A 12,544-nucleotide genomic window follows, 5' to 3' on the forward strand; every position below is an offset into this window, starting at 1 on the left:
CAGACCCCTCCTGGCCCTGCTGCAAAGCCCTGACCCCCCCGTTATCAATTGATTTATTGAACCTGAAGACCTCTGGCTTTATTTCCTCCAGCATGCCCTGCTCTGTTGCCCTTACAGATGATGCTCCTTGCGTTCCCCCTGCCAGGACACATCGTGCCCTTAAGCTGAGACTGGAATGGCAGTCAAAGCCGGTCCCAAAAGTGCAAGACCTTCTCTCCCAGTCCCACCAGCTTTGATTTCCCAAGGGCAGATGAACAGGGAGAGTGCAATCGGCACGGGAGGAGCACAGCAATCCTTTCCCCAGGGGTTGCGGTGCTCTCAGCCTGTCTGATCTCCTTCCAGCATCTCTCTGGCACTGCCAGAGTTTTTAGATATGTGTGTTTATGCAATTATTTTTATTTTGTTTCTCATTTGCTGTCTGCAGCAAACGCGTAAAATCGCTGATGGAATGGAGTTTTAATCCTATGAACATATTTTCCCTTCGAGCTAAATGAACAGTACGCCTTGCTTCCCCGGGAGGGGCTGGCAGGGATTCTCGGCAGCACCTGAGTCATTCCAGAGCTCGGGAAAGTCCCACCCTTCCCCTGGAATACCAGAACCAGGGTCAGGGGCAACCACCCCACCGGTCCCCTTTGCTCCAACCCCACTGGTGCCATTGGGCAATATGCGAAGGGAAGAGGTGAGAAACCACATAAGAGTTCACATCTGCCAATCCCCATCCCCCAGGGAAAGTCAAAGGGCTTTAGAAGTTATCCAGGAGGAAGGGATCTCTCTGAGGGTAAAGCTGAGGTGTTTCCAAGCCGGTTTGGGGGTGCTGGGTTGGGAAGAAAGGCACTGGGGTGGTGACAGCTGCTCTTCTGCATCCCACAGTGACCTGCAACTATGGGAACGGGGGCTGCCAACACACCTGCGACGACACCGACCAAGGGCCCAAGTGCGGCTGCCACGTCAAGTTTCTCCTGCACTCCGATGGGGTGACGTGCATAGGTAGGTGCGAGGCATCGCCTGGCAGCGGGGATGTGGGTCTGGGAGTGGATCGGCTTGTCTTCCCCTCCAGGCAATTTGCTCTTGGTCTGATGAAGGAAGGAGTTTTTTTTCCAAACTCTGGGGATGCGGTGTTTCCTTTTCTTGAGACTGGAGAAACCTGGTGCATGTGTGAGGGATGCTGCCGGTGCCCGGGTGGCACAGGGATGCTGCGGGTCGGGTACCTGCGAGGATCAATGATGCTGAGAGTGCCTGTGAGGCTCAGGGATGCTGTGGGTTGGGTACCTGCGAGGATCAATGATACTGCAGATGCCTGCGAGGCTCAGGGAGGTTGTTGGTTGGGTACCTGCGAAGCTCAGGGATGCTGCGGGTGCCCACGAGGCTTAGAGATGCTGCAGATTGGGTGCCTGAGAGGCTCAGGGCTGCTCTGATTACCTGTGAGGCTCAGGGATGTTGCAGGTTGGGTACCTGAAAGGCTCAGGGATGCTCCGGGTACCTGTGAGGCACAGGGATGTTGCGGGTTGGGTACCTGAGAGGCACAGGGATGCTCCGGGTACCTGTGAGGCTCAGGGATGTTGCAGGTTGGGTACCTGAGAGGCACAGGGATGCTCTGGGTATCTGTGAGGCTCAGGGATGTTGCAGGTTGGGTACCTGAGAGGCTCAGGGATGCTCCGGGTACCTGTGAGGCACAGGGATGTTGCAGGTTGGGTACCTGAGAGGCTCAGGGATGCTCCAGGTACCTGTGAGGCACAGGGATGCTGTGGGTGCCTGTGAGGTGCAGGGATGCTGCAGGTGCCTGCAAGGTGCAGGGATGCTGTGGGTGTCTGCAAGGCTTAGGGATGCTGCGGATGCCTGCGAGGCTCAGGGATGAATCGCTGCTTGACTGTCGGGAGCAAAAGTGACCACAGGAATGCTTAAGACACTTGAGGACAGGGTGGGTGTGGGCATGGGTCTCTGCCTGCCTCTGTGGAGAGAGAGAAGGGGTGAGGATGTCCCCATGCTAGAAACTGTCGCTGTCACCAGCAGCATTTGGGGAGGGGCACGGAGGGGACAGATTTGACCGCGGTGATCCATTCCGACTTGGCACCGTGGGGGCTCAGCTCAGGAACAATTGTCTTGCAAAAAAAAAAAGAAAAAAAAAAAAAAAACCAACAACTCAACCACCCCCAAAATTGTCCTTTTCCTGTGTATGTTTTCAAATTGTAAAACATCAAACAGAGATAGAAGTTTTACTGGTTTCATATGCTTGTGCTGCTTAGCAGCAGATTTGATTTAAAAAAATGTTACGTTGAGGGAGTGATTAAGTCCACAAATTGCTCGAGACATTTGAGTTCTTATTGCAAAATAAAGAAGAAAAAGGAATTGAAAGCAAGAGGGAGGTTTTGGCTCCCCACGTCCCTGCTGTGCCTGAACAGAAAACCTTCTGCGCTTTCCAGCAGCGGCTCCATCCTCGGGCCAAATGATGGAGGAGCCTGTTGGGCCCCCGGCTGCTCCCCGCCAGCTTGAGGGATGCTTGGGGTGAGCCCTCTCTAAAGCCCTCCTGCCGGTCAGCTCGGCCGCCTGCTGCGTTAATGTCACTGCTGTCACCCAGCCTGCTTCCAGGGTGAACCCTGAGCCCGGCAGGCGCTCGCAGCCCCTTGTCTCCGTCATCCTCGTGTCTGCTCCTACGGCTGCTGCATCCCATCTTACCTACCGAGGTCAGCCCATTGCTTCCGTCATCCTTGTGTGTTCTCCCACAACTGTTGCATCCCTTTCCACTCATCAAGGTCAGCTTCTTGTCTCCGTTATCCTCATGTTTGCTCCTGTGGCTGCTGCATCCCTTCCCACCGAGGGCAGCCTCTTGTCCCCGTCACTCTTGTGTTTTCTCCCATGGCTGCTGCATCCCTTTCCACTCACCGAGGTCAATCCTTTGTCCCTGACATCCTAATGCTTGCGCCTTGGCTGCTGCATCCCTTCCCACCTACCGAGGTTCCTCCTGTGGGGTTATTATTGTGCCCAGGGTGGGGAGCGCTCCTCCAATGGGGACTTTGGGACCTCGAGGTGCATCAGCCGGTGCTTTCCTCTTGGATGGAGGTCCCTGCGTGAGTGGCGTCTGTGTTGGTGCAAGAACTCGGGGAGGTTTGGTACCGAAAGGATGCTCCTGACCCACTGGCTGCAGGGGATGGGAGAACAGCTTTCCGAAGCATCTCGTGATTTAGGGGATGCTCAGAGGGGTCCGATCTCAGAGGGTCTCAGCACTTGGACCCCGGGTACCACAGGTGGGTTTTGGGGGTTTCTGAAATCACTCATCCTCATTACCTTGGCCAATATCTTCCTTTTCACCCGCATGTCATGCACCGTATCTGTTGGGAAGGGATCTCCCAGCAGAGCTGGTACATCCCTGTGAGCTCTTCCCTTTCCCACCTTCCCGGTGGAAATCAAACACCCCAAGGGAGGATTTTAGGAGCAGCGCCAGCCTCAAGCTCACCGCCACACCTTTCGGGTTTGCCACCCCTCTTTGCAAGAAGGAGCCCGCGTGGCTCCTGCATCCTCTGAGGGATTCCTGGCCCCCAGCCCCGCTGCGGGAACACTATGGGATTGTGCTCTGGCCGCTGGGAGCCGGCAGCCGCTCCGCGGGGATGCCCAGCCGGCAGATTTACAGCCAAGGTACCTGCTCAGATATTTATAACCATCCTTTCTTGTTTTACAGCCAGGGCTCAAGAAACAGCCCTCCCCCCTCCTCAGTGCTCCCTCTGCCACCCCTTCCCCATTTCCTCTGAAATATTTCATCATCTCAGGGGGAATAAAGTTTCCAGCAAGGGGAAACGCAAACTCTCTCCCCGGGCCATGGGCTTTGAAATTGTACGCGGTGCGTTTGATGGGCTGCCGGGACAGGCCCCTGGTCCAGGTTCCCTTCAGATCACACCACGCGGCAGGAAGCGCCATCAGCCCCTTTGAATGACAGTTTCATTAGGCCACGGCCGGTGTTTTTCATTTTTCCGCTTTTTATTGCCGCTTTTAAAAATGCGGATAATGAATAACATGCCTGTGAGCAAAGCGGGGCCAGCCCTAATGGCTCCCAACAAGTCTGCCGGCTCGAGGGGGAGGGGGAGAGGCTGATGACCTTATATATTTATATTTATGCTCAAAAAAAAGCAGCCTTTTATTTTTTTAAAACAAGTGAAAAAAGCACATAAAGTCACCCTCCAGGTCAGCCCAGGCTGCAGCGCCTGCAGGGTGATGCAAACCAGGCTGCGGCAGCTGATGGAGATTTTTGGCTTTCTGGAAAGATTTGCGACCCAGGGCATGGTTGAAGCTCCGTCTCGGTGATCTTTGGGGTGCAGTGAGGATGTCACCATACTCCCCACTTGCGGCAAATGGAGTGGGAGGTCTGGATGAGGAGGGAATACAATTAGATGGAGGAGGAAACTAAACCAGCTCGCTTCCACGGCTGATTTCCTGACCCGCAATAGAGTAGTGTGTGACAGCATCCCTGATGCTCCGCGGCTTTGTGAAGCTGGAAGTGCCAAGGCTGTGCCGGACCCCGCTGCTGGGTTAATGCTGGGGACACCAGAGCAAGGGGACCTTGACGTAGGAGAGCTCTGGGAAGGGGAAAGCAAGGCGCAAGGATGCGGGGTGGGTGGCCGTGGGAGTGTCATGCACGTTCCTCCATGCGAATCAAGGACGCGGTCCCCACAGAACCTCATCACCCCGTGTCCTGGCTGCTGAATCCCTGCCCGCAGCCTCCCGGGATGGCTCAGGCACAGCTGTCGTTGTGTTTCCCCTCATTTCCCCTTTGACTGTTCTCCGCTCTGCACAGACCTGGCATCATTTCTCGTTGAGCCGGGCTGTGCTCGTCCTTTCTGGGTTCTCCACGTGCCCCCATCACCCAGGGGCTCTCAGGCTTTGCTTCAGCACTGCCGTGAGGCTCTGCCCACACATGGGATCAAGGAGAGGTGTTGGCGTTCCTTATCCCTCTCCAATATGACCAGGATGAAGCGAGGAACATGACCCAGATGTGTTGTGCCAGGCAGGGTTGCAGGCAAAGCTCAGGCTCATTCTTTTTAGGCAACTCCTCAAAGTGAACCCTGGGTGGCTTAGCACCGATTTTAGGGTCTTTGGCTTTGCCCAGGCTGCTCTCAGCTCCTTCTTGTCCATTTTTTCCCCTTCAGGCTCCCACCCATTCCCTCAGGTGCTCAGCATCCTGGGGTTGTGCTGTGGCTCCCTGGGTGCACCGATGCACCCAAAATTTAGGTTGACTGTAAGCTTGGCTGGCTTCACCGCTAAATTCAAGCAATGCAAGTGCTGCCGGCAGGATGCGGTCATCTTCCCAAAGCCCACGGCCGCAGTGTCTGTATGGCTCCTCTTGGGGATCCCCAGCACGCACTGTTTTTTGCTCCTGCAAGGGCAGTTCCCCAGACTAACGGGCTGCACTAACGCTCCTCGTAACGCGCTTCCTCCCTCTCGCTTCGGGCTCCGGTTGACACAATGCAGAGCGTGAAACCGGAGGGGCTTTGAGAGGCTGCAGAGTTTGGGATGCTTCAGACAAGGTGATGGAGGAGTTGAGAAAATCAGACCCAAACCTCAGCGTTTGGCCCTTTTGGGAGGTGGGAGGAGAAAAAAAAACAAACCCAAAGGGACAATTTCTACCAGGCTGGAAAAGCTGCAGAGTTGAACCCATTGACGTGTGACACCAACTCCTTGCTGGAGACTGTTTCTAAATCACTTTTTTATAATGTTAAACAGGGGAGAGACACTTCCAGCAACACGTTATCCTTGAGACGTTTTCTAATGGTAAATATTTTTGTTCTCTCTATCTCTACAAAGGGGTCTAACCATTGGTGGTCTCTCACCTCGAGACCATAACCGGGCTCGGGGGGCTGCGCTATGGCACTAACCGCATGCCTCACTAACCCTGTCCCCCGCTGCTGCTTTTAAAGCCCGCAGAGTGAGCCTGACCTTTGGCTGCGAGCAGGCTTTGCTTTTTGGGGGGCTGAGAAAGAAACCTTCTCCTGGCTGTGCTTGCATGAGGCGGGGGTTGTCGCGTTGCTTTGGTTGATCCAGCCTGGTGCAAGGGGTGATCATCCGTTTCCCAGTGGCTGCAGCGATAGTTATTCCCTTGAGCTGTGGCTGAGAACGCCTGCAAGGAGCTACCAGAGGTCTGCGGGCGGCTGCGGGGTGGGGAGGGGGACGCTCATGCCCAGCTCTGCGCTGTGTGCTCCTACAGTTACCCCTTCCCAGAGCTCCCCTGCTTGCGGAGGGTCCCCTTTGAGGCCACAGGCGTTCCGGGGATCCTGGAGTTTGTCCTGGCATGGGTGCTGACCGTGTTTAGAGGCATCCAGCTCAGAGTTGTAATGGTCTTTTACTGGGCTGGGCACCTCAGCTGCTTCCCCAAGGGTTTCTTTGCAATTCCCATCGGGTCTCTAAGCCCTTCACAAAGGTAAGGTGATGCCTCTGGTCCACCACCAAGGAAACTGAGGCAGTCTGAAGGCACAATGACTTGCCTGCAGCAAGGAATCTTGTTCATGGACGCGCTGGGTGAGTGTAAACTCCTGGCACATCCCGAAGGAGCTGTGGATTTGTGGCTCAGCAGTGTCAGGGAACACCGCCTGGGGATTTCAGGGGGGCTCTGCCGAGCCTTCCACCCAGGGGTGGGAGAAGGGGGGACCCCCAGCTCCACGCCATCACTGCGCTCCAGCCAACCTGGCTCTAATCCCTCCGATTCCCGTGCAATGATCCCTTGAGGCTTGTGGGATTGCAATCCCACTGCGATTGCCACTTCCCGGCAGGTGGAGGCGAAGCCGGAGCATGTGCGGGCAGAGCGCTGCGGGGGCGCGGGCAGGGGCTTGGGTGGGTCCTGGTGAGGGCCACCACGGTGAAGGCTGCTGAGCGCGGCGAGGATTTCCATGGCACGGCAGTTGGGAAGAGAGATCAGAGCTGGGATGGAGGAGAGAAGGAAAGCGTGTGTGTGTGTCCAAGCTGCTTTGTCTTCTCCCTCCCCAAGTGATGGAGGTCCTCGCCAAAGCCCTGTGTGGCTGAGTGAGTCACGGTAGCTCGTGCCAGGCTGAGAGCAGCCCGCGGGCTGCCAGAAGCACCAAACAATTCTGCTCTCCCAGGGCTCTGCTCCTGAGCAGCATCCACCACCCAACCTCTGCCCCTCGCAGGTAGCCCAGCAGCCCCCGACCTGTTTGCAAAAGCTCTTTGCGAGGTTGGGATGCGGTCCTCGCTTTGCAAAGGAGGTTGCAATAGTGCTCCAGCCGCGCTGGCTCACCTCCCACCCCACGCAGGTCCCGGGCTGAAGCCTCATCCTGTGTAAGACAGTGGGTAGAACTTGCTGGAACTCCTAAAGGGGCAAAGCGGCCAGGATGGAGCTGGGTGTCGCAGTGCTGGAGGAGGCTGTGAGCACCATAAAGCATGCCCGGGGCACCGTGGTCTCCAGCTTCTCCTCAATCCTGCTGAAAGCAGCTCCTGCACTGAGCCCATCGTCTCATCTCAGCAGTCACCCTGTTAAATCAGTCCTTCTGCATCAGCTGCTGGAACAAAGGGTGGTGTTAGATAATTCCTTGGGCTTCCAGAAAGTTTCCCTTCCCTTTGGTGCGGTGTTGCCCACACCGTGCTCTTCGCTCCGGCTCCGTGGGGATGGGATGCATGTGGTGCAAGGACCTGGCTGGAGGAATAATATCTGCAGGAATCCCTCCCTTGCCATTAGGTTTTGTAATTGTGCTGGTTATTAATTTCATAAAATGGTCCCTTTTGTTCTCATATTATGGGACATCATAAAAATAGCAGTGGCAAGACGAGCACAGAGCGATCCCAGCTCCCTCCCCCTGCGGCAAATGGTTGGATGGCTCAGTCATTCCCACCCCATGTGGTGCTCGCAAAAAGCAGGAGAACCTGGGATTTGCTCTTTCCAAGGAATTTCTTCAAGACATTTTCATCTTGGGTTCCTTGAAACCCAAATGCCTCATTTATCCCAGCAACCAGCCTTCTGAAAGGAATATTTTATTATCCTTTGTGAACAACTTAATGCACTTCAAACCATTGTTCTGGTGGTTGGGACCGAAATTGAGGATTGATCTCACAGGGAAGCTGTCAAGCTGAAAATGCTTCATTTAAATTAGTGTCCCTTCTAGTCCTACCAGCAACAGCTGACTTTGATAATGCTGAAATAATTAGCATTTTTTTTTAATTGCATTTTTTTCCCACTGATGCTCCCTGCCTCTGTGTGTGGGTTCTAATTATATGAAGTGTCTCCCAAATTAGCCGGCGCTGGACCAGCCAGCGTGCCTGAGCGGCGGGTGATGGTTAGGGACGGGCGGCAAGGGGTCACCTCTGGCTTCACAACTCGGCGGTGGCAGTGAGGGAGGTGGGATCCTGATGCCATCCCACCTGGGAAGCAGAGCTGCGTACTTGCATCACTGGGGAGCCGCAGCCTGGGCACCTCTGGAGAGAATCATGGAATGGGTTGGGTTGGAAGGGACCTCAAAGCCCATCCAGTTCCACCCCCTGCCATGGGCAGGGACACCTCCCACTGGATCAGGGGCTCCAAGCCCCATCCAACCTGGCCTTGAAGACCTCCAGGGATGGGGCAGCCACCGCTTCTCGGGGAAACCTGGGCCAGGGGCTCCCCACCCTCACATCAAAACGTTTCTTCCCAAGATTTCATCTCAATCTCCCCTCTTCTGGCTCAAAACCATTCCCCCTTGTCCCATCCCTGCCCTCCCTGATCCAGAGCCCCTTCCCAGCTTTCCTGGAGCCCCTTTCAGTGCTGGAAGCTGCTCTAAAATCTCCTTGGAGCCTTCTCTTCTCCAGCCTGAACACCCTCAACTCTCTCAGCCCGTACAGGAGGTGCCACATCTCGCTAATCATCTTCATGGTCCTTCATCTCCTCTGTTCCTGTTCCAACAGTTCCTTAAGTTGGGGATTCCAAACCTGGACACAGGACTTTAGGTGGGGTCTCAAGAGAGTCTCAGCTCTGGCTGCATTTTGTGCAGTGAAGGGCTGTAGCTTTGTCACCTGGAAATTCTTCTCCTCCCCATTGGCGCTGCCAAAGCTGGATCCCACCAGGCACCGTTTTGGGTGAACACGCAACCCTGATGCCAGCGCGGCGGCCAAGTGTGGCGGCATTAATCCCACAGAGAGGCTTTTCCCTCCGTCAGCTGGAAAGCCGACAGGTTTTAGGAATGAAGAGCTTTTGTAGAACCACCTCCGCTTTTCCCAGCACCCCAAGTGCCGGCTGTTTCGCAACAGAAAGCAACATTGCCTGCATTTCCCTGCCCGTGTCCCTGACCTCGTCCTCCCTGGGACAGCCGGGTGCCACTCTGCTCCCTGCCTGCAATTAATAAAGCATCCCCTAACGAAGGGAAGGGGCTGTCCCAACTCCCCTCTCTGCCTTAAATGCGGATGCCCGGTCTATGAGAGCGGGTTGTTGGAAAGGCAGGAGAGTTCAGTAGGGTTTTGGATGGGGAACCAGGAAATCTGGGTGTTTTTTCCTGCTTTAGCACTGCCTGCAAGCTGGAGTGAATCACACGTGCCCCTATTTCACCTCCAAAATCCCCGGGGAGTGGCACTCCGGTGCGTGGTGAGCAATGGGAAAGGCAATGAGTGCTGGGTCACCTGCAGAGGATCACCAAACATCAATGCTTTAACCCCTCTGGCCCTCACGCTTGGTATCTGGGGAGGGGGTTATTAATTCAAGGCTTCTGTGACCTCTTCAGAGTGGTCCCAGTGTCTCCTCCACCCTGCGGCGTGGGGGTGTCTGGCAGGCGTGGGGACATCTAGAGAGCGTGGGGATGTTTGGATGGCATGGGAACATCTGGGTGATGTGGCCACCTTTCAGGCACTGGTCCCTCACCGTGGCCTCTCTCTCCTCTCTCTGTGCAGAGACGTGTGCTGTCAACAACGGTGGCTGCGACAGCAAGTGTCACGACGCGGCCACGGGCGTGCACTGCAGCTGCCCCATGGGCTTCATGCTCCAAGCCGACAGGAAGACGTGCAAAGGTAGGTGGGTGCGAGCATTGTCGGGGTGTTCACTGCTCACCCATAGGTCCCTCAGACCCTCTTCTGTGTCCTCAGTCTTTTTAGATAAGACTCAGTTCTAGCTCAGCTTGACATTACCTGCAGAGTTTGTTTGCTCGGTGTTTGCACCAGTGGGGTGAGGATGGCGATCACATCCCGGCGCTGCAACTCATCTGCCTCGCTAAAGGCACCACGGTCAGACCTTGTCCCCTGGGAAGCCCATGGAAAGGAGGAAAGGGGTCAAGTCGGAGGCTATGGCGTGGCAATTGTGGGGCTGGAGGGTCCCGTCCCACCTAGTTCCACCTCACTGCCTCAGTTTCCCCAAGGGAAACCCACACCCACGCTGGGAATTTGAGATGCACAGTCCCTTTGGGGTTCTTTATCAAGCCGGATCCAAGCACCGTGTCCTGCTTGGAGAAGAACATCTCAGGATGCCAAATGCCTCTGCGTGCTCCCTCCAACATCTCCAACCACCTGCGGGAGCAGCCTGGCTCACACGCACTGCGGTTCACCCCAGTCACCCCAAACCTGCCCCCCTCCCTGGGCAAGGGGACTCAGTGACCCCAGAGCTGCCCGGCGCCTGCGTTGTGTCTGTCAACAGCTCCGGGAACTTGACCTTAGTTGAAAAAAAAACCTGCCTGTCTACCTGCTGAGTGCTTCCAGACCCCCCCTGCCCCTTGTTATTTTATCAGAGCATCCCCCCCTCCCTCCCTTCCACTCCTGCAGTTTCCAGGAGCGTGCAATAATCCGGAGTCACATCCCCTGTGTCTGGGGGTTTTATTACGGCTGCTTTACAACTCGCTCCCTCGTGGTTGTAAAATGAAAACCCCAATCCCGGAGAAGCAGAGCTGCTGCTCCGGCGCTGGGAGATGGGAGTGATGGAGAAGGACGCTGCTTCTTCCAGGTCTTCTTCCATTTTACAGGTCGTTTCCTAGCAGTTAATTTTGTGATCAGGAGAAAAAAAAGGCAAAAAAAGAACAACTCCTGGCTTCTTTCCAGGTTTTTAGGGTTCTTTGCAGTTATTCTGCATCGTCACTTTTAGCTTCGTTTATGGTAGGAAGGAGATGGCAGCTAGAGAGGTGAGGGAGGGAAAGTATTTCTTTTGTCAAGCAGCTCTTTTTGAAGGAGGTGGTTTTCCCTCCCAACTCGCTTTTTCTCCCCACTGCTCCAAAAGTAGCCCCAGCCTAAATCTGTGGCTCTGCGGGCTCTGGGCTGGTGTTTTCCCTGAGCTGTGAGGCTCTTTTGGAGACCTTGGCTCCTGGCTCTGCTCCAGGGGCTGCTGAGACCTACAGAAACGACACGCTTTGCACAACTTCCAAGGGGAACCAAGCACAGGAGCCCTGGCTTTCTCCAGTGTCATGTGTTGGCTCCTCAAATACATCCAGAGAAGTTCAGAATCCGCATTCCCCTGGTGACCGTCAGAACCCAGATGTTCCCCCTCTTTGCTGGCTCCTCATGGGGATGAGGTCCAAGGGGAGAAGATCCCCTCTCTCTTGTCCAAGCACCCCAGCCTGGTTGTGATGCACATTCCCTGTCCCTGCTAGACATCGACGAGTGTCGGCTCAACAACGGCGGCTGCGACCACATCTGCAGGAACACGGTGGGCAGCTTTGAGTGCAGCTGCAAGAAGGGCTACAAGCTGCTCATCAACGAGAGGAACTGCCAAGGTAAGGGGCATCACCTCTCCCTGCCCTCCGGCATTTCTCAGCCCTCCCACGGCTTCTGCTGGCTGAGTGCTGGTCTGGTTGCTCATTCCTCTTTGCTTTCCTCTGGACCGTGTACATCCTTTGGGGGATTAGCGTTGGATTTGGGCTCTGGTCTGGAGCTTAGCGCTTTGATCTGCAGAGCTGGGCTGTCGTCCCAGCCCCGCTCCCGAGCTGGGGAACTTTGGGTTCTTCTCATAGCGGAGTTAAAGCCAGCAATTAGGCAGATGCTGGCTGAAATCCTCTGGTCTTACTCAGGGCTGGGATGATGGTCACAAAAGTTCCTGCAGCCCTGGGGCTTGCACACAGCTCTGCATGCAAGGAGCATCCCCACCAGCAACGAGCAAGCCCGAGGCTGTCGGCTCTGCTCCGGAGCACCCATGTCAAGGGACCTGGGAGCCCAGCAGCACCCAATGTGTCCTGGGAGAGCACCCTGAGCTTAGCACCCACCCTGACATGTGTCCTGAGAGAGCACCCTGAGCTTAGCACCCACCCCGACATGTGTCCTGGGAGAGCACCCTGAGCTTAGCACCCACCCTGACATGTGTCCTGGGAGAGCACCCTGAGCTTAGCACCCACCCTGACACCTCTGGGCTTCTCCCAAGCTGTTCTGCTTTACTGCACAGAGTTTTTTGCAAGCAATGGCACAGCAGCATGACTGAAATGGTGCTACGAGTCAGTAGCACATGAACTGACCCACTGGCTGCTTCTTCCCGTCTGGAGATGCCATGGTTTTGCTGAGATGGGGAATGAGAAGAGCAGAGGGACATGTCTTGCCTTGCTTCTCCCCCTTGGCCAGCTGCCCCGTGGCAGGGGCTGGATCACGCCCTGCTCAGAGATGCGCTGGGTTTGCAAACCAT

At 55.6% G+C, this 12,544-nt stretch overlaps 1 protein-coding gene across 4 annotated transcripts in view; it reads left to right on the forward strand.

The window, feature by feature from the left end:
* Positions 1 to 12,544, forward strand: part of SCUBE3 (signal peptide, CUB domain and EGF like domain containing 3) — a 45,106-nt gene that overhangs the window by 19,606 nt on the left and 12,956 nt on the right. For 3 of the 4 annotated variants that reach the window (XR_008453522.1, XM_054087769.1, XM_054087768.1), the window contains exons 6-9: positions 871 to 987; positions 5,710 to 5,757; positions 9,847 to 9,963; positions 11,526 to 11,648. Coding sequence is in view for 3 of the 4 variants with exons in the window: in XM_054087769.1 (XP_053943744.1) it covers positions 871 to 987; positions 5,710 to 5,757; positions 9,847 to 9,963; positions 11,526 to 11,648 (405 nt within the window). In the remaining variant the exon portion in view is untranslated. The remainder of the gene's footprint in view (positions 1 to 870; positions 988 to 5,709; positions 5,758 to 9,846; positions 9,964 to 11,525; positions 11,649 to 12,544) is intronic. The other variant, XM_054087770.1, reaches the window with a different exon arrangement.

The sequence above is a fragment of the Cuculus canorus genome, chromosome 24 (genome assembly GCF_017976375.1).
Source record: "Cuculus canorus isolate bCucCan1 chromosome 24, bCucCan1.pri, whole genome shotgun sequence".
NCBI lineage: Eukaryota > Metazoa > Chordata > Aves > Cuculiformes > Cuculidae > Cuculus > Cuculus canorus.